This window comes from Aedes aegypti, chromosome 3 (assembly GCF_002204515.2).
Source record: "Aedes aegypti strain LVP_AGWG chromosome 3, AaegL5.0 Primary Assembly, whole genome shotgun sequence".
Lineage (NCBI taxonomy): Eukaryota > Metazoa > Arthropoda > Insecta > Diptera > Culicidae > Aedes > Aedes aegypti.
Genome location: NC_035109.1, coordinates 34655540 through 34681515, shown reverse-complemented (window position 1 = coordinate 34681515; position 25976 = coordinate 34655540). Strand labels below are relative to the sequence as shown.

At 37.9% G+C, this 25976-nt stretch overlaps 1 protein-coding gene across 8 annotated transcripts in view; it reads left to right on the top strand.

The window, feature by feature from the left end:
• The window catches only part of LOC5566371 (AP-1 complex subunit gamma-1), a 179880-nt gene that overhangs the window by 5320 nt on the left and 148584 nt on the right, over positions 1-25976 (top strand). For 6 of the 8 annotated variants that reach the window (XM_021854165.1, XM_021854164.1, XM_021854163.1 and 3 more), the window contains exon 2: positions 5019-5440. In XM_021854165.1, coding sequence (XP_021709857.1) covers positions 5385-5440 — 56 coding nt within the window. In that variant the 5' untranslated portion in view covers positions 5019-5384. Of the gene's footprint in view, positions 1-3738; positions 3995-4990; positions 5441-25976 lie in introns of those variants that run through there. The other 2 variants (XM_021854168.1, XM_021854167.1) reach the window with 2 other exon arrangements.

Here is a 25976-nt window from a genome sequence, read left to right as displayed (position 1 = left end):
CGCTAGTTTTTGACAAAACTTAAGGGTGGTCCTTTCGGTTTTCTCAAATTGGTGGACCCCTCGTATGCCATAGCAAACTTAGTGGCATCGTATAGATAAAGAATATAGCTTTCATTTGAAGCTAAAAAAAATGTTGGCGGCCATTTTGAATATGGCCGGCATCTTGATTTTCGTTAGAACAATTATTTTCACCATTAGCGCACCGCTCGTTTCGAATTCTGAGATCACCATTAGAAAGTTGGGAAAAACTGAGTATGATAGGCAACAAAAACAAGATGAGCAGTGGTATTTATCCTATGAAATGAACGATTTTCTAAATCATGTTCTACGATTTTGACGTATTCGGCGAGTGCAATCAACACAAACATCATTTTTTGCACAACAAGGACACAAGTCTTCAATCGTTGGTATTTTATCTGAGTCGAGTGAAGAATACGAGTATTATTTTGAGTGAAAAAATCTGGCGACCATTTTGGATTTTGATGCCATCTTGGTTTTAAGTAGCAGAATGTTTTTTCACCTTGAGAGCACTAAACAGGTTGAATTTTAATGCGGCCGTTACGCTCACTCTTTTTCTTGCTCTATTTTTTCTGGCGTAACGTCCCTACTGAAACAGAGTCTGCCTCTCAGCTATAAAAACGGATTATTAAATAGGAATTTCATCTTATAACACTTATTTGGTACCAGAATGATTCTTCAACATATCTTAGAGTTTAGGAATAGGAACATTCATTCTTTCATTTATTTGGTCTAAAGTCGTTGATAGTAATGAACAAGCATTTGAATAGCTGAGATAAGATAGGCTAGAAAAAATCTGATTGTATTGTTTCCAACGGATAGTGCTGAAATGGATTAAACTCATTCAACTGTTAAAAACCAAAATTCAAGATGACGGCCAGGTTTTTCGAATTCAAAATTATAAACCTAAGTATTGGCATTACGTTCACGCTAGGACAAAGCCTGCTTTACTTTTGTAAAAAATTCGCTATTTTTCACATGTATGTTGGGCAGTAGTTAAAACGATACTCTATGGTTCAAAAATATCCAGGTTTTTTTTGCTCAAATACTTAAGATTTCCCCTCTAAATAAATGCACTTTTGGCAATGCTTAACATCAAAGCTACTGATATCAGACTTTTCAATCTCCTTATCTATAAATTTCATTCAATGAACAACAATGCATATGGTAAAAAATTGTATGTTCTTTTTTTTTAAGTTCCATTAGGGACGTTACGTCAGGAAAATGACAAATAAGAATAAGAAGAAGAGCATACGTAACTGTTTTTATTGGTAACCTCGAAATTCAACATGTTGAGTGCTATCAAGTTCAAAAATCATTCTACTACCCTTAAAATCAAAATGGCGTCAAAATCTAAGATGGCCGCCAGATTTTTTCACTTAAAATAATACTCGACTCGAATAAAACACCAACTATAAAAAAAAAACTTGTGTCTTTGTTGTGCAAAAAATATGTTTGTATTGATTGCATTGGCCAAATACGTCAAAATCGTAGAACATGATTTAGAAAATCGTTCATTTCATAGGATAAATACCATTGCTCACCTAGTTTTTGTAGCCTCAGTTTTTCCCAGCTTTCTGTTGGTGATCTCAGAATCCTAAACGAGCGGTCCCTGGTGAGTGAACTACAAAATATAATTACCCCTGAGTGGAATATATCAGGTCTATGAACAAGTTCTCCACACATACTATCATTATATTTTGAAACGTTTTCAAGTTATTTGCGAAAATCACTGCCCTCAATTGAGGACGCTGGTCGTTAACGGGTTAAAAAATACTAACTTCAAGCAACAATGCAGTAAATCTGACAAACCGAGAAAGTTTTGAGCCTCAACCGATGTCTGATTCTATTGAAAATTTGAGTTTTGGCTTCGATTCATCTTCACCTTAATTGGACGTTTAATCACAGAGATACGGACAGAACACTTTTGTATGTCTTTATTTCCAGTTAAATAGTAAAAACGTTATTTCGGGCAAAACAAACCTCCAAAGTGCAATTACATTTTATGTTTTAGTAAAATACTTTGTTTTAGAGGAAAATCTGCTAGATATAGATAATAATAATAATAATAAGTGTCGTCCAAAACCACGTGATCATTGATAGGGGAGGGAGGGGCTTATGTTTACGGATGTTACGGATCTTCCGGAGGCCAAAATAGTGGACACATATGTCCGGGAACAATCAACATCATCCGTTATGTTCTATAACTACGAATAATGTTATCATTGGGGAAAATCGCTTTGGTTTAGGATGATTTCCACCAGATGACCATATTCACGAATGTTTCGGATCTTCCGGAGGCCGTTATATGTCTATGAACAATCCAAATCATCCATTATGCTCTACAATTATAAATTCTGGTATCATTGAAAAAAATCTCGGTGATCTAGGATGATTTTCACGAAATGACCATGATCACGGATGTTCCGGATCTTCCGGAGGCCAATATAATGGAGGCATATGTCCGTGAACAATCAATTTAATCCGTTATGTTCTATAATTACAAATAATGTTATCATTGGAAAAAATCGCGTTGGTATAGGATGATTTTCTCCAGATGACCATATTTACGGATATTTTGGAATTTCCGAAGGCCGTTATAGTGGTCACTTATGTCCATGAACAATCCAAATCATCCAATATGTTCTACAATTATAAGTTCTGGTATTATTGAAAAAAAATCGCTATGATCTAAGATGATTTTCACGAAATGACCAATTTTACGGATGTTCCGGACTTCCAGAGGCCAATATAGTGGACACATATGTCCGTCAACAATCAATATCATCTGTTATGTTCTATAATTATGATTTCTGATATCATTGGAAAAAATCGCGGTGGTTTAGGGTGATTTTCACCAGATGACCATTTTTACGGATGTTCCGGATCTTCCGGAGGCCGTTATAGTGGCCACTCATGTCGATAAGCAATCCAATCATCTATTACGTTCTTTGATAATGAATTTCGATGAATTGGCAAAAAAAACCGCAGCTGTCTAGGACGACTTTCACGAATTGACCGTTTTCACGGATATTCCGGAGGACCAGGTTGTTTACCATCGGAGCCAAATTATTCCCGAAATGTGTGTAACCATTCCCTTACTGAATGGCACCTCTCTGAAAAGATTTGTAACTGGCCGACGAATCCATTCAAGAACCTGAGCTATTTGGTCAGCTTAGCGTGGAAAACGGGAAAAAACACAGACATATTTGCATCACCAAAAAACGGAGAGGGTATCGGCGGGGCGGCATCAACACTGAAAGTTAGTACAACTATTCCCCTTCACTAAAAGCCAAAAATCTCGAAAATCGGTTGAAGCATTGCTGAGAACGAGGATTTGGAAAATTTTAGGTTCGTCCCGGCACTTTTGCGGGTTAACTAAACAATGTTTTATTTACAGTATTTAAAAACAATCAAAATATGTAAAAAGAAAAAAACGAAATTGTGATCAAACAAATTAAGACATGTGGAGAATATCTATTAAACTTCTTGTAATTAAAACCAGTTTTAATGTTGGACAAATTTGATGTTCTACAGATTTTTAAAGAATATGATTTTGAAGAAAATGGTGTTAGAAGATTAAAAAATAGTTGGAAAATGACTGAGTTTATAAGTTTATACCTTAAAGTCGTTTACACCACATTTATATCTTAATAATTTCATCTCTAAATTTGAGTTTTTTTTTTAGAACACACGAAGAAGAACAAGAAGGTTTTAAGAACTTTTGAAAAATAAGCCGCACACTACTGCTGAGAAGCTACCTATGTGATGGAGAACGGAACGGATCCGTAGTGTGCAATCAAATAAAAGTGTGGTTAAATGTTTTATCAGTAGGCAGGCGAATTAGTGCCAACAGCTGTGTGCAAAGAAGAAGAGCGCGCGGTCAGATTCAATTAGAAGGGAGCACGTGCTACGATTACAGAGCTCGCTGATAGTTGAGGTGTCGCGAGTGCGAGGGGTCTTCCTTAGCCTAGTGGTAGAGTCTGCGACTACAAAAATATCCTTGATTTCCCTGGGCATTTATTATCATTGTGCCTGCCAAACGATATACGTTTGCGGAAATGGAAAATTTGGCAAAGAAAGCTCTAAGTTAATAACTGTGGAAGTGCCCTTAGAAGCTGAGAAGCAGGCTCTGTCCTTGTGATGACGTAATGCCAAGAAGAAGAAGAGTTCGAGTGGCATTATTTGAGTATGAGAACAGCGAAGAACGGAAAGGTGGTCGGCGGCATAATCAAGGAAAACAAAGTGTGGTGGATCGATTGAGGGGGGCTATGTTACAAGTGCGCCGATGAAAATCAATCGGGAAACCGGGTGGATAATATGAATTGAACCGGTGGAAGATGTTCGTGCGGAAAAATGAACTTTTATTAGATCCGGCTTATTGCCTTGAGGGAGAAGTGTTGATTGTGCAATGGATAAAATTATGCAACAGAAAAAAATATCTTCCCTTTATTAAACTTCAACTGAATCGTAGGTTTCTGTTAAGAACGTAAAACGTACTAGGAAGAAAACATGTGCGTCAAGCCATATTTCGAAATGTTTGTTTTTAAAAGAGTATTGCACAAATGCGCTTAACAAGCAACAGCAACAAAAAGTCTTACGTTTTCTGTGAATATTTGACGCTATATTTTGGTAGAACAATAAAATAAATATCCTTTTTTTACTATTTCCATAATTGGTACAATAGTAATAATTGGTATTTCTAAACTATCGGAAGTTGACCATTTTGTATGAGAAAACGGCTTTGATGCACTTTATATGTGTATTGTAAGGATGATTCAGTATCGCGTACAATTTAACACATTTTCCATAGAAATAAATTTCGCTCAATTTGCATAAATTATTCAAAAAAAATCATTTTCTCGCACAAATCTTCCTCAAGGCAAAACTTAGTATGAAAAACGCGAAACCAGCGGCATTCTCAGCAATCCACCAAGCATTGTATCCATAAAAAATACTAACAGCAAAGAAGATTCACGTTTTTATTTTTTCGGTGCCAGTGTCAGCAGTGTGGGAGCAGTGAACAAATACAGGTGTTGTGTCCCCGACCCTAGGCAAAAAAATTAATTAAGAAAAGCGTCGACCGGTTCTATTTGCGAATAGTACACATTATCGAATGACGGAAGGTCGACGAAGTGGAAACATACAAAGCCTACTTGTTCCCGGTTCTTTCGTCAACGGCAGCGTGCTAGAAGAGCGAAAAAAGATTGTGATATCGTAGAAGGCCACGGGTTTTTAGGGGGACGCCCGTTCCATAGCGCGCGCACATTGTAAGCTCCAGAGGATCTCACCTGGATTGCAGTTACGTGGATCGCTTCATTCTTGGAAATAAATCGTCATCAGCAGCACACGGTGCCAGAACCATCATGTATCCCTACTACGAGTCGGACTGGAGCATTTTGCCACCGGAACACAACCGAAGGTAGGAAAAACTGCACCGTGATGAGTGACAATTGCAACATAAAAATGGTTGTGCTACTTTTACTCGAATGTTGATTTCCCGAATGCCGTTTCCGCGAATAGCCCATTTCTTCGAAATGTTTTTAGCACCCATAATACAGTCAACTCTTCATTACTCAATATTCTGTATCTCGCTATCGAGTTTGAGGACCATAGTAAAAGTTGGTTTTCATAGCTAACTCAATGATCCCTTGGATCACAGCTTCACTGGTTTTGTGTTCTGTTCTATACCTTCATAACTCGATGGTTCCTTCAAATTCGAGTTATGGAGAGTTGACTGCAGTCATAACTACATACTTTTCAGGGCGGTGAATGAACTAGTGATCTGATTTGTATTCTTCTCTATATTATTGTGAATGACAAAATACTGGCACTCGAGGAAAACGGTTATTAGAGAAACTGGCGTTCGTGGAATTGACATTCGGGGAAAAGTAGCACAATTCATAAAAATATGGTTGAAAGCGCGTTCCGTGGATCAATGGGAGAATAGGTGGGGGACTCAATTTTCGTGTTGACATAAGTTCTGTGGCTTACTTTCGTGGCGTGAAATACTGCGGCGAATGTTGGCACGAATGGAAAACATCCCGCGATAAGCAGCGGAGCGTTATCAGGGCACGATAAGAGTCTGAGTCCGATAAACAGCTATGAGTAAGTAGCTGCGATGTAATGTTTGAAAAACGGGGTTTCAAAATTGTGCTTTTCAATGTTTGTTCGGTCTGGTTTTGCCGTTTCAGTTTGAAAATTATTTAACTTCACAGCCTGGGCTAGCCCAGGGCTAAAAATCTAGATAGAAAAAAACTATAACATTTCGAGAGACTGTGAATACTAATAACAACACAAAGTTGGAGAGACAAATCAAGTTCCAGTATGAACGTTCCACATGAAGAAGAAGAACAAATCAAGAGTTTATGCGGTTTATGTGAAATTTTACTTAAAGCACCTTAAACTCTTCTTCTTCTCAATGGTTCTTAGAAAGAAAGCAAGAAATCTATGAGAAAACTTATAGTTCTCAGTCTGCCTCAAAAATTAGAAGCTTGCTAGTATGTAGAATTTTCAGCAACATTCGAGAATTTCAGTTTTTTTTTACCAGCTGATTGTTGTAATAAGAAATATGTAATAATCCATGTTTTGTTTACTTTCGGATTAACTTTCTCTGTCTAGGGGTTATCAAAATGACTAGGGTAATCCAAAACTATCCGTTTTCATAACCCCTAGCCAATCCGAAAGTAAACTTGAGTTCCTGTCGATAATCTTCAATAACTTCAATGTTTTGTGTATGAAAATCTGTAAATTTCCAGCTGAGTGAATCAGTGAAGTGTTACTCCCAAGCTGCGGTGCAAAATTTCAGATCGATCTAAGTACTGGAATCTAAGATCCAACCCTCCAAACTAGGACAATTTGTATGGAAATCGACCAATTCATGCATTCTGTCCAGTACAGTGCAAAACCTAAGAAAAACTAACCAACAATCCTAAACTCCTCACAGGCCTTTTTTTATGAGGGATTAAAAAGTAGTGGAGCAGTGGATGCGAGTAAGGAGTCTTGCACAAATTTTATCACGCTCCAAGGTGGAGGGGTCCCCATAACGCGGGTAGATCACCTTTTCGAGGTGCGTTACGAGGTAAGATCTACCATATTGTACTCTTGTTGTATCTATTGATTAGGCGCAGCGGTTTGGTTTTATAATACGTGTTTATTGGTTAGTAGTTGGAATAGGAATGAAGAAGAAAAAGAAGACGTCACTTCCTCTATGGGTGCTTTGATCATGGACATGGACTTCCGGTTGCTTAGATCAACACCCCCGCTCAACCGAAGAGATTCAGCTTCTCCCGAAGATGTGCAAATGGTCCTGCTGGTAGGCCTTCGGTAAATATATCAGCAACTTGTTCTTTTGTAGATACATAAACTGGCCGAATAATCTTGTTCTGGATGCATTCTCGAATAAAGTGGAATCGAATATCCACATGCTTCATTCTTCGATGATCCCGAGGCTCCTCAGCAATTAGTATGCACGATTGATTGTCCTCAAATATTCTAGTCGGTTCGGAAATATCAACGCCAAATTCTTGTAGCACATTTCTTAGCCAAATTGCTTCACATGCTGCTTGACTTAATGAAACGTACTCTGCTTCTGTCGATGAGAGAGCTACGGTGTTCTGTTTTCTTGTAGTCCACGAAACGGTTGCATCATGGATTTTGAATGTAAAGCCAGAAATAGATCGCCTGTCCTCACCATCGTTTCCCCAATCTGCATCTGCGTATCCTATCAGCGGACTGGAATCAGCTCTGCGGCGATACACTAATCCATAATCTCTGGTCCCTTTTAGGTAGCGTAAAACCCTTTTCAGGTGGCTCCAGTGCTTATCTGTAGGTGCTGCTTAATATCGGCTGAAAGTGTTGACTGCGGCGGCGATGTCTGGTCTGGTTGATAGCATCAAGTATGATAAGCATCCTATCAACTCCTTGTAAGGCTGCTTGGTCAGTTCTATGTTTCCTTCATGTTCAAACTGCAGCTTTGGTTCCATTGGGGTTGATGTTGGTCGACATTCTTCCATTCCGAAACGTTTCAGCATTCCATCAATGTATTTGGGCTGACTAATCTTGATTTGATTCTCATATCGTTCAACTTTGATTCCGAGGAACTGCTTAACTTCTCCCATATCTGTCATTTCAAATCTTTCGGAAAGTTGATTCTTGATAAGTTGAATTTCTTCAAGGTTGTTTGTCATCAGCAAAATATCATCTACATACAGCAACAAGTATACGACCACTCCTCCAGTACGCTTCCAATATAAACAGCAGTCGTAGTTGGATCGTTTGAATCCCAAGCTCAAAACAAACGAATTGAACGCCTCATTCCAGCTTCGTGGTGCTTGCTTGAGTCCATAAAGCGATTTTTGCAAACGGCACACCATGTTCCGATCTCCTTCCTCGAATCCCTCTGGCTGGTACATGTAAATTACTTCCTTCAAATTTCCATTCAGAAACGCCGTTTTTACGTCCATTTGATGTATGGTGTACTTGAATTGATTCGCTATACTCAGCATAATCCGGAACGTTGTTATTCGTGCCACTGGTGCGTATGTCTCTGTATAATCATAATTCTTCTTCTGCGAATATCCTTTGGCAACAAGCCGCGCTTTATACCTTTCAATGTTGCCGTTGTCATCACGTTTGATCCGGAATACCCATTTACAATCCACGATGTTTTTCTCTTTTGGCTTCGGATGCAAAGTCCAAGTTCCGTTTTTCTTTAAACTCTGCAACTCGCTTTCAATCGCTTCCTTCCATCGGTCCCAATCATCTCTCTTTTTCAGCTCAGCAATGTTATTCGGTATTTCTTCAACAAAAGCTTCTGCATTCAACGCATAGGCCATCGGAGTTTCAACACTGCTATAGGACACGTGGTAGTCATTCATCCAGACAGGAGGATTCGTCAATCGCTTCGATACTGGTTGATCACTGAACGATTCATCAACAGCATGTACTCTCTTCCGTCTCGGATCAGATACAACATCTTCAACATTTCCAGCTTGTTCGACACCTGCAGCTTCTATAACATTCTGTTCATTTTCATCGTTATTCTGTATTTGTCGTATTTGATTTTCATCTTGTACTTTAGCTTCATTTTGATCATCTATCACGGGTTCATTATCGGTTTGCGGTTCTTCTTCTTCCAGTTCATCATTGAAATCTCTTGAACGTGTCGGAGGTTTCCTGCTATTCTCATCACACACAACATCTCTGCTCACAAATATTTTCTTCTTCCGGGGATCAAAGATTCTGTAGCCGTTCGTTGCATAGCCAACCATGTAGTTCCTCTCAGACCTTGGATCAAGCTTTCCTCTGCATTGCTTCGGCACATGGGTGTGTGCAACTGCACCAAACACTCTCAAATTGTCGATATCGGGTTTCTTGTTGTACCAAACTTCGTAGGGTGTCTTCAAAATTTCCAGCGCACTGGTTGGACTACGATTTGACAAATATGCAGCCGTTAGGACAGCTTCTCCCCACAAACTTTTCGGTAATCCAGCATCAAATATCATTGAACGAGCTTTATCCAAGAGGGTCCTATTCATTCGCTCCGCCACTCCATTCTGTTGAGGTGTATACGGAGCTGTATATTCCAACGATATTCCTTCTCTACGGCATAGGGATCGAAACGCTTTGCTAGTATATTCTCCTCCATTGTCGCATCGAATTTTTGCAATCTTCACACCAAAATAAGCTGCTACCTTTGCGTTATATTCTTCAAAGCATTCTAAAACTTCATCTTTTGATTTCAGCAGGTACACAACAGTAAAGTGGCTGAAGTCATCAATGAATGTTACAAAGAATCTCTTGCTATCGTACGTTCCAGGCGTGAACGGTCCACTGACGTCACTATGTACCAGCTCCAGTACCCTAGTCGAACGTTGTCCTTCTGCAACTCCAAACGGTTGTCGGGTTTGTTTTCTGCTCAGACATACTTCGCACGGGTTTTGCTTCACACATTCCAGTAACGTAGCTTTCGTACTCACCATTCCGTTTTTCCACAGCTTTTGCAAATTCGCTTCTCCAAGATGACCATATCGTCGATGCCACAGACCAGCTTCATCATCTTTCGTCAATAACGCCTCAGCTTCCTTCTTCAATAAAACGTCTAATTGGTAGAGCCTTCCACATTTCCGTCCCGTTGCAACAGTTTGACCATCTTTGACTATCTTCACTTTCCCGCCCGCAAAAATGATTGACATACCTTTATCTTCAAGACGACTGATGGAGAATAGATTTAGGTGTAACCCAAAGACATACAGCACTTCTTCAACAATGGATGATATTATTCTTCCTTCCACCTCGGTACAGGTCCGGATAGTTCCAGCATATTTGGCGGTCAGCGATTGGCCACTCTTCGCAACAGCAATCGAAATCTCCCTTGGCAAACGATGTAGCTCCTCGAAATAACTTCTATCTCTCACCATGTGGTCCGATGCTCCTGAATCCAGAAACCACTGGAACGAATTGTCGGTCTTCTGTGTGACTGCTGCGGCCAGCTCCGTTTCACAGGTCGCCACAAACGCAATATCCGTAGCACAGTGCACGTTCGCTTTACCTCTACGTGGTCCGTTGTATTTCGTCAAGTTTCGTGAGTTTCCGCTAGCTTCTGAATATTTTCTACCGTTGTCTTCCGTCATCTTAACTCGACAGTCCGAGCGCATGTGCCCTAACTTTCCACAGTTGTAGCACTTGAACGAGAACCTTTTTCCAGCAAACGCCGATTCGGTATTTCCGTCTTCATCGAGACAATCGTTCTTCACGAAACGCTTCGCTTCTTCTTCCAACAAACGGTTCTTGACAAACTCCATGGACAACTTATCGAATGACATCGTTTCCAGCGCCGTACACAGCCCATCGTATTGTTCTGGCAGGGTAAGAAGAAGTTGGGTAATCGCATCATCTTCTTCAACCTTGGCACCGGTCATCTTCAGTCCTCGCAGTAGCTTGTCGAACTCCAGCAAATGATTCTGCATACTCGCACCGCTCTTCAACTTCAGCAAACCAAGTCTACGACGGTAGTACAGCCGGTTGGCAAGACCTCGACGTTGGAAAGTTCCTTGGATGCTATCCCAGCACTCTTTCGCAGTTTTCCTTCCCATAACGTATTCCAAGTGGCTATCGGAGACGCGGTGGACGATCAGGCTCTTGCACTTCCGATCGAGCTTCCATTTTTCCTCGAGTTGTTGCTTCTTCCTCGTCTTGACTTCCATAGAGTCCTCAGGGAGTTCAGCGTAATCTTCCTCGTTAATGGTTTCCTCGATGCACTTCACAAGGCCTTTCTCCTCCAGCAACACACGCATCCGGTACGCCCACTGGTCATAATTCCTTCCGTCGAAAATCCACTTCTTCTCGTCCTCCATTACCTTGGTTCGCAAATCTTCCTCAAACTCGAATAACGTATCTGGGCCTATAACCTATTGATTAGGCGCAGCGGTTTGGTTTTATAATACGTGTTTATTGGTTAGTAGTTGGAATAGGAATGAAGAAGAAAAAGAAGACGTCACTTCCTCTATGGGTGCTTTGATCATGGACATGGACTTCCGGTTGCTTAGATCAACAGTATCTGTTCTAGTGAATACTTATAAGTTACGGTCGGAAGAGTATATGAGAGTAACAAGCCACTAAGACCCACCTATTTGTCCTAGATGATGAGGAGGTCGATGTGGAAAAATGGCTCAATCAGCATCTGAGGTTGGTTTCAACTCATGAGACAATTTCTTTCCGAGTTCAAGAGTTTATCTTTCGATATCTAGGAGGGAAACGATTCCGAATCAGTGGAGTAGCAGATCTCTTAGCTTCTAAAATAAGCTTTCTGTTTCATGGAATCTAAATATCTCATGCGATGAAACCTGTTCACAGTTTCAAAAAACGACTTTGAAACTTACACGGTGTGTTTCGTAGAACAAGTTTATTACAAAAAAATAGGTAAGTCTGAAACTTCTCCACAATAAAGTCTAGGTTTCTCGCGTTCATTTGCTGCTAAAACCAAAATAATCGGTCGAGGGGTCCAGAGTAATTTTTTTTTGTTTGATTTCGAGAGACTTGCACATATGTTTGAATTTGCCTATCTATGTGTTTATGTACATTTGGGCGGTTCAAAATTAAAAAAATGTTTGAGAATTCAATCTCACATATGTTCCTTACTATCCTTACTATAAAAATAGTGTTCTGTGAAATTCGCAGCTTTCTAGGTGGTGATTTAAGGTGGCCCAAAGACAATGTAGGTTTATATGGAAATTACTATGAAGAAATTTTGAGGTATGTTCCAAACACGCTTGTACTGTTGTGTAAGTACAAACTTATTATCCCATTGTAAAAGCTCATTCTTCAAACCATAATAAAGAAATTTGCAGAAGAGAGAAATTCAATTCGACAGATAGCAGAAGAGATATTCATGAGTTTGTTTGCTATTATTTTGCTTAACCCCTCTACCGGCAGCTTCATTTTTTCAGCACAAAAATATATTTGAATCGCGATAACTTTTTTGTTTCTCTATATTTTTCCACCATTTTTTCACAACTTCTCAAAAAACTCTTCTACTTTTGGAATCTATGTCGGTATTGACCATTGGTCAACTGGTTTTAATAATATTTTGGTGTTCCTTGGGGGACCGACACTTCCCATATAAAAATGCAATATGATGTTTTAATAAGTTTTCAAGATCTCGTTACGGCTAGAGTGGTACCAAAAACATAAAAGCTCATTGCTCAAAAACAGTTACACCGATTTGTTTAATTTCTTCACAATAGACTTTCATCAAAGTTTAGTTTTGAAAAGCGAATACCGTTTTGACTCATATTCCGAACACTTAAGGCCAACAGTGACTTCAAATGCATCTGATAGGCATAAATAAGCTGATATTTGTGAAAATTTCAATTTCTCCGCAAAGCCTAACTGTTAGCTGTTGGGTGTGGCGATAAAATTGTTAATTTTAATTTATTTTGTATTGTTTATACGTGAAAGCATGGAACAACATTTTGTTTCAAATGCCGAACACTGTGTTCAATCTGTCTCATATTCCGAACACCTTGATTCAAATTCCGAACAGCACGAATAAAGCGTATTCAAATGAATAATTTCGCAAATAAATTTATCTAAACTAGTTTTACTGGTCTCGAACTAGAGAATCATCACAACTCCCGAGGTATAAAATAGATTGTAAGACGTTAAAATTGAATTGCAAATGACTGCCATTTCTTTGTTATTTGATGACATATTTCAGCGAAACATTTCAACCGAATCGCCATACAAAAACAGAGTGTTCGGAATATGAGTCTGTTCGGAATTTGAGACAAAACGGTAACCGAATATGAGAAAAAATCTGTAGCCATAGATAATTACGAGAGTTATGGCTATGCGTCGGTCCCCCAAGGAATTTTGAAATATCTCCGAATATAGATGACCAATGCTCAAAACCGACACAGATTCTGAAAATTAGAGAGTTTTTTGAGAAGTTGTGAAATTTTTTTCCACACATATTAAGAAACAAAAAAGTTATCGCGATTTGAATATTTTGAAAAATGAAGCTACCGGTAGAGGGGTTAATATGGGGTTATAGTACTGCAAACAAGTACCTTGGCTTATAACAAGGTTTATCACATGCGAAGCCCTCTACTAGTTAATTCGAATAAATGAAATTGTGTTATTTGAAAGGCGGATAAGTCACTTTTGTATCTAGGGGTCATGCACAAATTACGTCACGCTCCAAAGGGCAGACATCATGTATACGCGCTTCACATCAAGAGCTTGAGATCAGCTTGCCATGAGCGCACAAAAATAACCGCGCGCTTGAGCACGTGCTATGGTGAGACACATTTTTTTAGATATCATGTAGCAATGTACTAGCTCAAACGATCACATCTGCACTGGCTCATGTGCCGTCTCATGAGAAAATCTCAATGTGACAGTGCATTTGAGACTCGCTGCCAAAGGTTCCAAAAGCAAGGGAAAGGGATCAAATCATGGATTAAACTGCCTGTAAGCACTGACGCGGTTCAACGCGGTTAAGATTCTAGCATTTGAATTGAAAAACTTGTGCTGGCCACCAAAGAAGCATAGACATAGACCGAAGCCGTATGCTTCCGTGGAGCTGTTGTACTAGGCAAACATAACTGCAAAAAAAGTACTCCAAGTAAGCGCATGCGACGAGCCTCACGAGATGTCTCATGAGACTCGCTCACTAAGATATATTTTGTACGTATCTGCATCTCGTGTCTCACATAATCTGTGAGCTGCGATATGGGATATCGCATGGCACACTAGCTCATTTAGGTATACATGAGAAATACGACACTCTGCCAAAGGGGGGGTTAAGCCATGCGTGACAAGACTTACAAAATTATCGGAGGACTCATACAGAAAGTGTGACAAAGGGGGGGGAGGGGGTCGAAAAAATTGAAATTTAGCGTGACATAATTTGTGTACCATCCCCTACGAGTAAAAAAAAAATCTCGCATAATTTATGATCTCGTCCTAAATGCCATAGCTTGTTATTACTGAGCAAACGAATGGATTTACACTTTATTTCACAATGCTACGACGAAGAGAAGATCCTCCTCTGTCTTCCAGCGGTAACAGTTTTTATTTTGGACCGTTTATCTGCCTAATAACAACGAGCTACACACTCTGTTATCAATGGTTTTAAGGGTGAATATACATAGAAGCCAAACCTCGAATTTTCAAAAGCACAAGTCTAGAGAAGCAGACAACCGGTAACTCACTGGTCACTCGCTGGTGGCGACTAATCAATAAAATGTTCAACGCAAAAGGTTGTCAGGTTCTCAAGATACAAATCTACAAACAAGCTCTTGAAAATTCGAGGTTTGATATCGATGCATCTTCACCTATTAAAAATATTTCCTAATAACTTCTTACATCATTATGACCAATTTAAGTACGATTTTCAAGGTTTTTGTGAAAAATAACTAAAATGACGTTTGAGACAGTTTTGCAATTATGCGTATATCATATGTCATATATGCTTATTACAGCTCTTTTGAGCAAGAACAACTTTATCTTCCAAGCCAAGGTGTTCAAATGGTTTGATCTTGCAGTTTGTCCCGTATCTATGTTCAACGCAATGTGTGTCGGTACAAAAACACATATCCATGAATACTTCACACAAAATAAAAAAAAATGTTCTGGACCCCCCGACCGATTTTTTTGATTTTGGTCGCAAATGAAAGAGCAAAGTCTAATTGTTTTTAGTTCGAAATTTCAGACTTACCTATTTTTTTGTAATAAAGTTACTCCACAAAGACACCGTGTATTTATAAGTAAAAGCAATAATTTGATACGCTAGAGTACCGATGCATGGTCAAAATCTGTATCATTCAACCAGCTTAGTGGCCGAACCTGATTAAGGGGCGCGCTTTTGAGAGTTTAATGGTGACAAACTGTTTTCTCCAAAAGGTATAAATAGCGGTATCTTTTTCTAAAGAGGCTCTATGCAAAATGGTAAAGATTGATATTTGCATAAAAAAACGACTGCTTCATTATTTCTCAATAGTAATGGAGTAGAACGACATGCACTAAACAAAGGATACGGGTATACCACAAAAGATCAAAGAAAACTGGTCGCAGTGGTTCATCCCGAACAGAAACAGGAAAAAAGGTGGAGGGGGGGGGGCGGTGTTTGGGAGGTGGTTAGGCGTGATACATTTTACACAATTTTTAGAGGTCCCATATTAAAAACGTAACAAAATGGGGTGTGTCTGAAAATTCTCAATTAACCCCTCTACCGACAGCTTCATTTTTTACCGCAAAACAAATATTAAAATTGCGATAACTTTTTTGTTTCTAGATATTTTTGCATCACTTTCTTAAAAGTTATCAAAAATCTTCTCTAGTTTTAGAATCTGTGTCGATATTGATCTTTGGTCATCTGGATCCGAAGATATTCCAAAATTTCTTGAGGGACTGACGCGTAGCCATAACTGACGTAAACTTCTCGGGCTTTAAATTTTTTTATCATATTCCGATGTTCACTCTTCGACACAATACACTCTCAGCAATACATTGTTGAGAGTGTATTGTGAAAAAATGAAGCAATTTTTTGCAGCTGTCTTTGAGTAATGAGCACTTAGGTTTCTAGAACCACGCTGGCCAAATAAAGATCTTAAAAACTTCAAAACCCATCATATGGTAATTTATAGATATCTCCAAGAATACTCAACCGATTTGTATGATTTTTTCAGAGTAGCTTTTTATTACCTGGCATTGTGTAGTTAACATTTTTTTATATAAATTGATAAAGAACGAAATGGCCCCCCAAGAAATTTTATATGGAGAATTTCGGTCCCCCAAGGAACATGGAAATATCTTCAAAACCAGATCACCGATGATTAATACTGACATGAATTCTTAAACTGGACGATTTTTTTGAGAACTTGTGAAAACATATTTAGAAACAGAAAAGTTATCGTGATTATGATTATGATTGTTTATTAACTTACAAATTTTGAAAGAGGGAAAAGCCCCTTTGAGTGATTTCCTTTCGAAATCTTTCTCAAAAAGGCATAAAACCTCTTTATCTTTTCAAAAATACGTTACAAAAAATATAAAATAAATATTATTAAAAGCTCTTGCGGAGCAGATCCATTGCGGAGCCAATATCTGTCAAGTGAGGTCATCATAGTTAAGGGCCATCCACACGATTCACAGAGCCAATCATTGACAAGACCCATGAGCCAATCCTGGACTTGTTATAGCTGTAATTGAAAAGAAAACAGAAAACAAAACAGCAAATATCAAACATGATAAGAAATTTCATATAGATATTTGTATAGGATTTTTAATACAGGAAGATATTTATTTCCCAGAATATCACGAACAGATACAGGAATATCAAAACCTAACCTGATTATGTTATCAAAAAATTGTTCTCGTGGTCCATTAAAGCGAGAACATATAAGAACAATATGATCAATGTCTTCATAAGATTCATTACATTCACAAATATCTGAATCTATGAAATTCATACGGTACAAATAACTATTACAAATATAATGGTTGGACATCAATCTAGAGAGGGAACAGATAAAATTACGCTCAACATACAAGTTTTTAAACCAAGGAACTGCCTTTACCTTCGGGTGAATAGAACAACAATAACGGCCTTGGATACTTGTGTTTCATGAAAGTTGCCAATTATTCAAAGAATATTTTTTTAATTTTGTAAAATATTCAAAATCACAAATATCACGATTGTAAGTTACGCCACGGAAAACACCCAATTTTGCCAATAAATCAGCATAAAACAGTACGATTTTGAAATGAAAATTACTGGAATTCAAAGCATTAAGACAACTCAGGCTATCAGAACACACCATGTATATGTTCGGAGCGGAATTTTTAATTAAATTACAAGTAAAATACAGAGCAGTTAATTCAGCTGTGAAAACAGAACACGGAGATTCCAATTTATAAAAATGAGCCAAGTTGATGTTGAAAACTCCAAAACCTGCCATATTTCCCACTAAAGATCCGTCTGTAAAAAAAAATTGATTTTGTTCCACTCCAATAAATTTTCGATTAAATAACATATTAGCAAATCGGAAATGAGAATGACAAGGAATTTGTTTTAATTCTTCAAGTAAAGATAAATCAATACATGGACGGAAGGCATGAACATTCATGCTATATTTATAAAAACCAGGTGTAGAATTTGGAATAATGGTTTCTCCGGAACAGTATAAAAAAAAGTTATCGTGATTTTAATATATTTTTTGTGGTTAAAAATGAAGCTGCCTGTATAGGGGTTAAGTGTGACAAACTTTGTGCACCATCCTCAACTGACATTGAAGAAGACAATAAGTGATTATCGAAGAACACGTATCTTTCAAAATGTAAGCAATTACCTACGGTTGATTTCAAAAGGTACGATATATAAAGCTGCGTTTTTGATTATCTCTATTAATATTCGGCTCAGAGGGTTTGATTATGTAAACTGGGAGCAGGCCATTAGACCCTTTCGTTAGGCCGAAATTACATTAGACCATTTAACACATTCATCAGTGTATTTTCCTTCTTGTAAACAAAGGTTGTTTTTTCTAATTATATTTCACAGTGGATATTGTTAGCTTCTGGTTAATGCAAATTACCCTGTCTTAACAACTCTCCCATTGGATCTAAAAGTTCAATCGCCTTAGGATCCAATCCAATCCATTCCAATCCAAGGTGTATCGGCAATTTTCGTCCTAATGGTTTTTTAATGGCCTTGGGCCAAACGACATTCGACTTAACGATATACGGCCAAACGGGATAAAGCTACGTAAAATAGTTAGTCTTATGGGTTTAATACAGATATATACAAACAATTCAATCTGCGAAATATAAAAAAATGTGGAGAATAACACATGAGTTATTATAATTCTAATTAATACAAAAGAAAATTGTTCAAATTAAGTCGAATTGTATGACAAGGAAAATCCAAGAAAAAAAAACAAAAAAAACGACGAAATCAACGACGTTTTGCCCTTGTTAGATAAAGAGTTAATTTGTAAAGGATAAAAAAAATCAATTCATTTTCGGAAATATCAATCACTTCTAGCATGGGTAGCGGACTCTAACCGTTCGGCTAAGGAAGGCCCCTATATTTTTCAAATTTTTGTCAAACGATAAAACTTAAGCTGAAACTGTTTTTTCTCATATGTTAAACCTTCAAAAATGTCTTAGAAATAATTTTTCAAGAGTTTTTAAACAACAATATTTTTGAAATTGAAAAAAATATATGCGCTTAACTCATAGTTAAAACAAAATGCTTCAAACTTCGGATAAACAATGAACAAAAAATTCAGGTAAAAATAATTAACAATTTTTTTATCATTAAATGCTATATCATGGTTAATATCTTGGTGAAAACAGAATTTTAGAGACAGTTACTTTTAACTAAGAAAAGTTTCGATTTAAGACAAGTTTGACGCCGTCCACAAATTACGTAACGCCTTAAGGTGAGGAAGAGACAAGGATCAAGCGTTACGGCTCATACAAAATTTTGAAATTTTTCATACGAAAAGCGTTACGAATGAGGAGGAGGGGGTCGAAAATTGACAAATTTAGCGTTACGTAATAAACGAACGTTGCTTTTGATGTTTTACAAATTTCTCATAACTTTAATTTTGATATTAATGATGCTAACAGCTTCAAAATGAGAGATCGCAGTAGGCAGCGACAACGAACGGATGTGATGGAAATTGATTCGTCACTTTTTTATCGTCTCCGCAAATTCTTAGATTCGGCTGATGCAGTTTTTGAAAAAAAAATGTTAAAAGTGGAAATAAAACCTTTTATTCTACACGCAAAACGGACAGTGCTTCGTTAAAGCCCAATCAGATAGTGAAGATGTATCCAAGCCAAATCAAATATTTTCAGAAGCACGAGTCTTTGAGAACAGGACAGCGGTTCGGGCCCTCTCATCGAGTGGTCACTCGCTGGTAATGACCCTTCTCCCTAAAAAAAAATCCTTCCCATGACAGCCATGGAGATGCAGAGGTGATCTCGGTCTCTAGTAGCAATGGGCGTCACACTAACATTCCTTCCATTCCAAGATGACCGTGAGGACGCAGCCGGCACTGTTATTGACTTTTTAATATTTTGAGTTCTCGAAAGTGTACAATGAAGATGGAAAGCTATTTCCAAGCTACATCTCTTGGTTCCTACTGCAACTTTGATTATTCTGGTCAATCACGGAGTAGCAACTAAGAATTGTACGGTCATCACTACTTCTGCTTAATCAATGCTTTATGATGCTAAGAGCTTCAAAATTGATTGGAAAATAACAAAATTATGAAGACTAAACTGAATTCATATTCAAGTCGCTTGCACCACATCTAAATCATAATATTTTTGGCACAAAATTAGAAGTTTCCCTTTTCATGTGATTTGAATTCAGGAGGGCACACGAATTTTTGGTTTTGAGAACTTTCAAAGAGCAAGCGGTTCCCTAATATCCATACAAAATTTATATAATTATAATGTGATGAAATGTGTATATAATTGAATCACACGTTGATATAGGGTTTCGATCTACTTCGTCATAAGTACCAATTCTCGTCGTATCAAAGTTAAAATGTTGCACTACGGTGGATATTCAAACTTACCTATATATTTAGATTGATTTTCCAAGTGCAATTTTGTAAAAGCTTGTGTATCTCTTCCACTTGTATACCAAAAATGCAATAAAACCATTGTGTTTCGATAGATTACTTCAGTGAAATTATTCACCTTGTACTTTTTCACCGAAATCGCATGGAAGCAGACGTATCGAGCAAAATCTGATTACCGAGCGACTGAGACACGCCACATTACGATTCAAATTTCTTCCCGATCCACTATGACTTACTTCAACGGTAACTTTTTTACACTAAGAAAAACCTTCGTACATCTCTACTGAAAGATTTCATTTCAATCGCACGCCGTACAACTTCGAGAGGGATTCGCGATAAGGGCCTATCTGACAAATCAATAACAATGAGAAAATAACCAATGAAATTCTCATGTGCAATTTTTAATCCCAATTGGAGAAAATATACTCATAATTTAACCTTTCCACTTTAATACACATTTCATAAACCTAGTTTTAAAATCCTCATCAATACCACACACATCTCCTACAATTTCCCTAGCTATTTCGTGCTAAAAAAAATATTATAAGGTTTCGCCTTAAACGCACTCAAGGATGCAAGTATCGCCCAATGTTATGAGCCTGTAATCGATATTATTTTCAGTGTCGCCTATTACTTTTGCGCCGTGTTTACATTTTGGTTTCAATTAAGCCCGCAATGTACGCCTTGTTTATTTTTTGTTTGCAGTGTCGCCGTTTACTCTCGCCGTGTTTTGATTTCGATTTCAGATGCGCCCATCACTTTGATAAACAAAAACACAGGCGTAATCAATAAAGTGTGTGGTTTGGCATGAGGTGAAGTTTCGTCTTCTACAAATTTGCGTTTTTTGAATAGTTAAATTATCGATAGGGGAAAAGTTCAAGTGCAGTGAATAGACAATCGAGCTACAATTCCAACGCTATATTTTCTCAAATGGTGTACATTTTGTCAGTTTCGTCTGATTCGCGAATCTTTCTAGACTTCTATAATTCATGGAAATTTGAAGAAATTCCCTCACCGACCGCATATAATTGAGAACGTTAACACAGTTTTTCATCATCTTTGCTGAGAAAAAACATGTGCGCATCAATGTGTGTGTGATGTTTGGTGTAGAAAACGGCTCATTTCATTGTGGTTTAAGGCAATCTGACGTTTAACCACCTGTCTCTTTCCTGCACTCGCACGCATATGGATTGTTTTCATACGAAAACTGTTTCCGTATGAAAACAACAAACAAAAAATACCATTGTTCTTGCTAATGGAAAGAGAAAGGTGCGAAAGTCTTATGAAAGACTGTTTTGGCTGCACTGTGAGCAGCAATCATGTTTTGTTTGGTGAAAAGGAATTGTGCTTGTATGTTTGGACTAAGAATTTTGAGGGAAATCCATTAAGTTGTGAGATCAAAACTGGCTATGACCGAAATAGAAGCGGATACGACGGATGAAGGCAACGGTAAGCATGAATTTTATTCTTCATTTACAATTATCGATCATGATTTATCAAAATTTTGTTCCACAATGCAGAAGCCACCTTGGAAAAGATTTGTTTGTCCTCAGTTTGTATCAACATCATTCCCTGCAAAACTAGGTAAATAGCAGGTTCTCACTTATCAGAGCTTAACTGCCGTGAAACGCAAGTCAAAAAAATCTAGAGGATTGGAACATGTTCAAATCTTAATGAAACTTTCACAATTTGCTTATCACTACGATATCTTTCCGAGAAAAATATAAAGATTATCACAGAACGGTTCATGTTTGGGTTACACGGCGCGGAAATCTGTAGTGGGAAGAGTGGGACTGATATGCGGTTACTTTTCGTTATGGGACAATTTGACTTGCTGTTTTTTTCCTATTTTTTCCGAACAAAACGTATTATCTCATTAATGCAGCTGGAAGAGCATTGGAAGATATATTGAAAACTGAACTTAACTCAATTTCGACGAAAATTCAGATGGGACTGACATATCACCCTTTAACGCATAAATCCGGCGACGTATGCAACTTTTGTTGCATGGATGCATGCTTACGGAAGCGGATCTGAATGAAATGAATGATTATCTCTAATATACACTTTTAAAAAGAGCAAAGAACTGCATAAATCACATGTAAATTTAAAAATGTATTGTTATTATATTGGAAGTTCGGTATTAATTTAAAGATGGCGTCAAAGAAGAATCTCTGAAAGTTTTTTAAGAACAATCCAAGGGAAATGTTTTGAATGTATGTTTTTTTTTGTATGAACAATCGCATTGCCTCATCTTTCAATTATAAATACAATCAACTCTCCCTAACTCGATATTGAAGGGACTATCGAGTTAGGGAGGTATCGAGTTACAGAACACAAAACCATTGCAACCGCAATCCATTCCATACCAAAACCATCTTATAGTATGGTTCTCTAACTCGATATCGAGATACAGAATATCTAATAAGGGAGAGTTAACTGTATTTACATTGTATTCCATCCCATTTGGCCATCAATATAATTCAAAAAAGTAATTGAAACTCAATATTCTTCTATGCCAGAGTAAACATTCAGATGAATAGATAGTAGCTTCAGCGATGACCGAAGATTTTTCATTAATATTCAACACTACCCATTTGAAATTCATGCATTTCATTTGGACGAATTGACCTCATGGTGTATCCATCGCAAAGCTATCACAAAGAGTGATCGTCCCACGTTTTACATCTCGGTTACTGCCAGAATCGAAGCACCACTGTCACATTTAATTAATCGCAACTTCCATCATCCCTCTTCCGGTGGACTAAAAGTTCTAAACGTTCTTTCAATCACTGAAGCATCAATTTGCACTTTTCAAAAGCTCAAACATACGCAAGTCTATAAATGCCGCTCTAATTTAGGTGTCGAGCCTAAGAATGTGCGGTAAAACAGCGTTAATAGCTGCTCCAACCCGACGAAATTGTTTGCTTTGGTCTCTAATTTTTCTCCATCGCCGTCGCATTTTTCGAAAGGGATGGAAGAGAGAAGGAAGGCGCTAGGAAGTTTATTTCGTCCCAAGAATTCGTGTGCTGGCAACAAATTGTCGTGAGAATAAGGTCGCTACGGGACAAGTGGTAAGCTTCAAAAGCAGTACCCGAATAAAAATGTACCATTCATGGAATGGAATTATTCATTAATTTACAATACAATGTATTGGATACAATAAAACGTATTACAATGGCTTTTATGCATGCCCTGATTCGCTACTCACCGCACAGTAACGCACATGTGCTAGTGTCTATGCACGAAATATCGCTAAAAGGTAACGCAAAACATGTTTGTATGGCGAAATGCATCTAAAGATTTATTTCTCAAAGTTAGGAACATTTTTCGAAAAAATATTCGGTACCAGTTGTGTGTAATGATTATGGCTATCACGCCTGCCAAATATTTTTTTGATTTATGGTTTCATTTACGAGAAATTTGAAGTTAGAATACTTCTGCTGGTCAACTGTGGACAAGAGCAAAGCAGGTAATCCATTGGATGTGAAAAACATGCTTTCTTATTATGATATTATTGTTTTACGGCGAACCAGCCGAGTGGAATTTTAAACGTCTACCCTAAAACTAAACATCACATATGCTTCTCAATTGGATTAAATGGACGAATTGATGTGAAATTTGCGAACTACACTCATGGACGCAGAAGTTAAGCTGAATTCGATTTCAACTCAATAATCACGTGGTCCTGTTTCGCAAAGCACACCATTTTCGGAAGAATTAGATGTCCACCCAAACACAATGCATTTTTTAACATGGATGTCTTAAATAGTGCATTTACAATACACTATTTTGATTTTGTATAATATTTGTTTTATTCGGGCAGCACGAAAATAGGCCCGTAGCGATTTGAGCTGTTCGCTCTTGGTACAGAACGGAACTTACATAGGGCTTCCGGAGTGCTACAAGGAAAGGATTAAGGGCATTTTGTCACGGATGGTAGATCCACTTTTCCACCGAAACCGATTGCACCTATTCCTACGGTTGGTGGTAACCACGAAGCAAAGCAATTACTAGCTACATAATCCAAGGAGGCGGCGTGGGTCAGGTTAGGTTCGACATGATTCAATTAGTGACGTTGCTAACTTTGTTACCGCGGAGTTCGATGGAAGAATTTTCCACACTATGCTGTAGGAAAAGTTTTAAATTAAATGTTATTAAGGACATCCGTGTGCAAGGTAAAACTTTGATGAGAACATAACTTACCTATGAAGTACAGAATTCATTAGCTATGCATTATGATACACTTTACTGCTCATTTTCGCATGGTTAACGTAACCACCAGAAATGCTGAAATAGTTATTTATGCAACAAGTTGCAAAATGATGATTTTTTCAGCACGAGTTGTACATTTATCCAACGAGGCTCGCCGAGTTGGATAAATACAACGAGTGCTGAAAAAATCGAGTTTTGCAACGAGTTGCATACAACATTTTTTGCTATTTCGAAAAATGCCGTTTCAACTCGATGAACTCTAAAAGCACAAACAAACATTGCAAGAGAACCCGCATGGGCATACAGCCATGCGTAGTTTCAATTCAGTATTTTTCAATCACAGTGACTACAAATGCTGGACAATCCGACCCCACATCAGTATCGCCAACCTGTGTCGGAGCCTGATCACACAACGGATGTAGACTCTAGTGAAGTGACTCGCCGTGTAAACCAAATTGAAAGTCACTTCGCTCGAGTCGAGAATTGTCACCTCGCTAGGACACCGACAATTCTCACCTAACGCCAGACATAGAACAAACTCAAGAATCAGATGCAATTGTGCTTTTTCTGTGCGGCATATAAGGCAAGACGAGTCGGTGAGGTGTCGACTCGCTTCCATTTGATTAACATTAGCCGCAACACGTCACCCGTGGTGAGAACGACTCGTCTCGACTCACACGCCGCGCACAATAAGCATGGCATGAAGAGACTAGGACACTGGGTTGTTCGGTTGACGCCTACCAAAACAGTACTGAAAAGTGCTACTTTTCAGCACCGAAAAGAGTGCTGAAAAGTAGCACTTTTCAGCACTGTTTTATTTGGTAGGAAAAGTAGGCCGTTATGTTGATCAACTTCTCAATGAAAAGTTGATTGATTTGCAACGGAATAGCAAAAAAAAAAATTTTTGTGTTCACAGTACCATTCATTTCGGTTAAATCTGTGCATTTGCTATAGATTGAAACACAAAAGTAGTGTAAGGAAAACTTTTTAATTATAATAAATCTTCTAGCTGTTTAGTGGAGTATCGTTATTCTCAACTTTACTCTAGTTGAATTAAATGATATGATACTAAATTCGGGTTTTATCTACTTTTTAATTAATTCCTTACTTACTGCAAACACATGAAACATTTTATCCGTCCAGTCAGTGAGTTTGATGAACGATTATATGGAATTGACGTAAACACCTGGTCACTGTCATAGAATCTTGTTCATACGCTAAACTATCCGAATAAACACTATTTTTTTTTTTTTTTGCAAATCTGGTATTTCTTTGGATAACTTGGTGTGTGTGCTCATGTCAATTCGTTTTCGTGTCCAACAAGTGTATTATTAAGTAAAGAATGCATATCAATGAACAAATGCATTTTGGTCATATTGGCGCTAACGTCGACTATGGACGGTTCAATCTCTTTTTACGATCATTCTTTTCAGTACCACTTTTACGACCGAAACTAAGATAAACGATTGTTTTGATAAATAATTGACATATATTGCTCTTGGAAATAGTAGTTTGCGGAACAAGTTGGAGAATGATGATTTTTACAGCACGAGTCGTAAATTTATTACGATAAATTAATTACGACAAGTGCTGTAAAAATCGAGTTCTGCAACGAGTTACGTACAACATTTTTTGCAATTA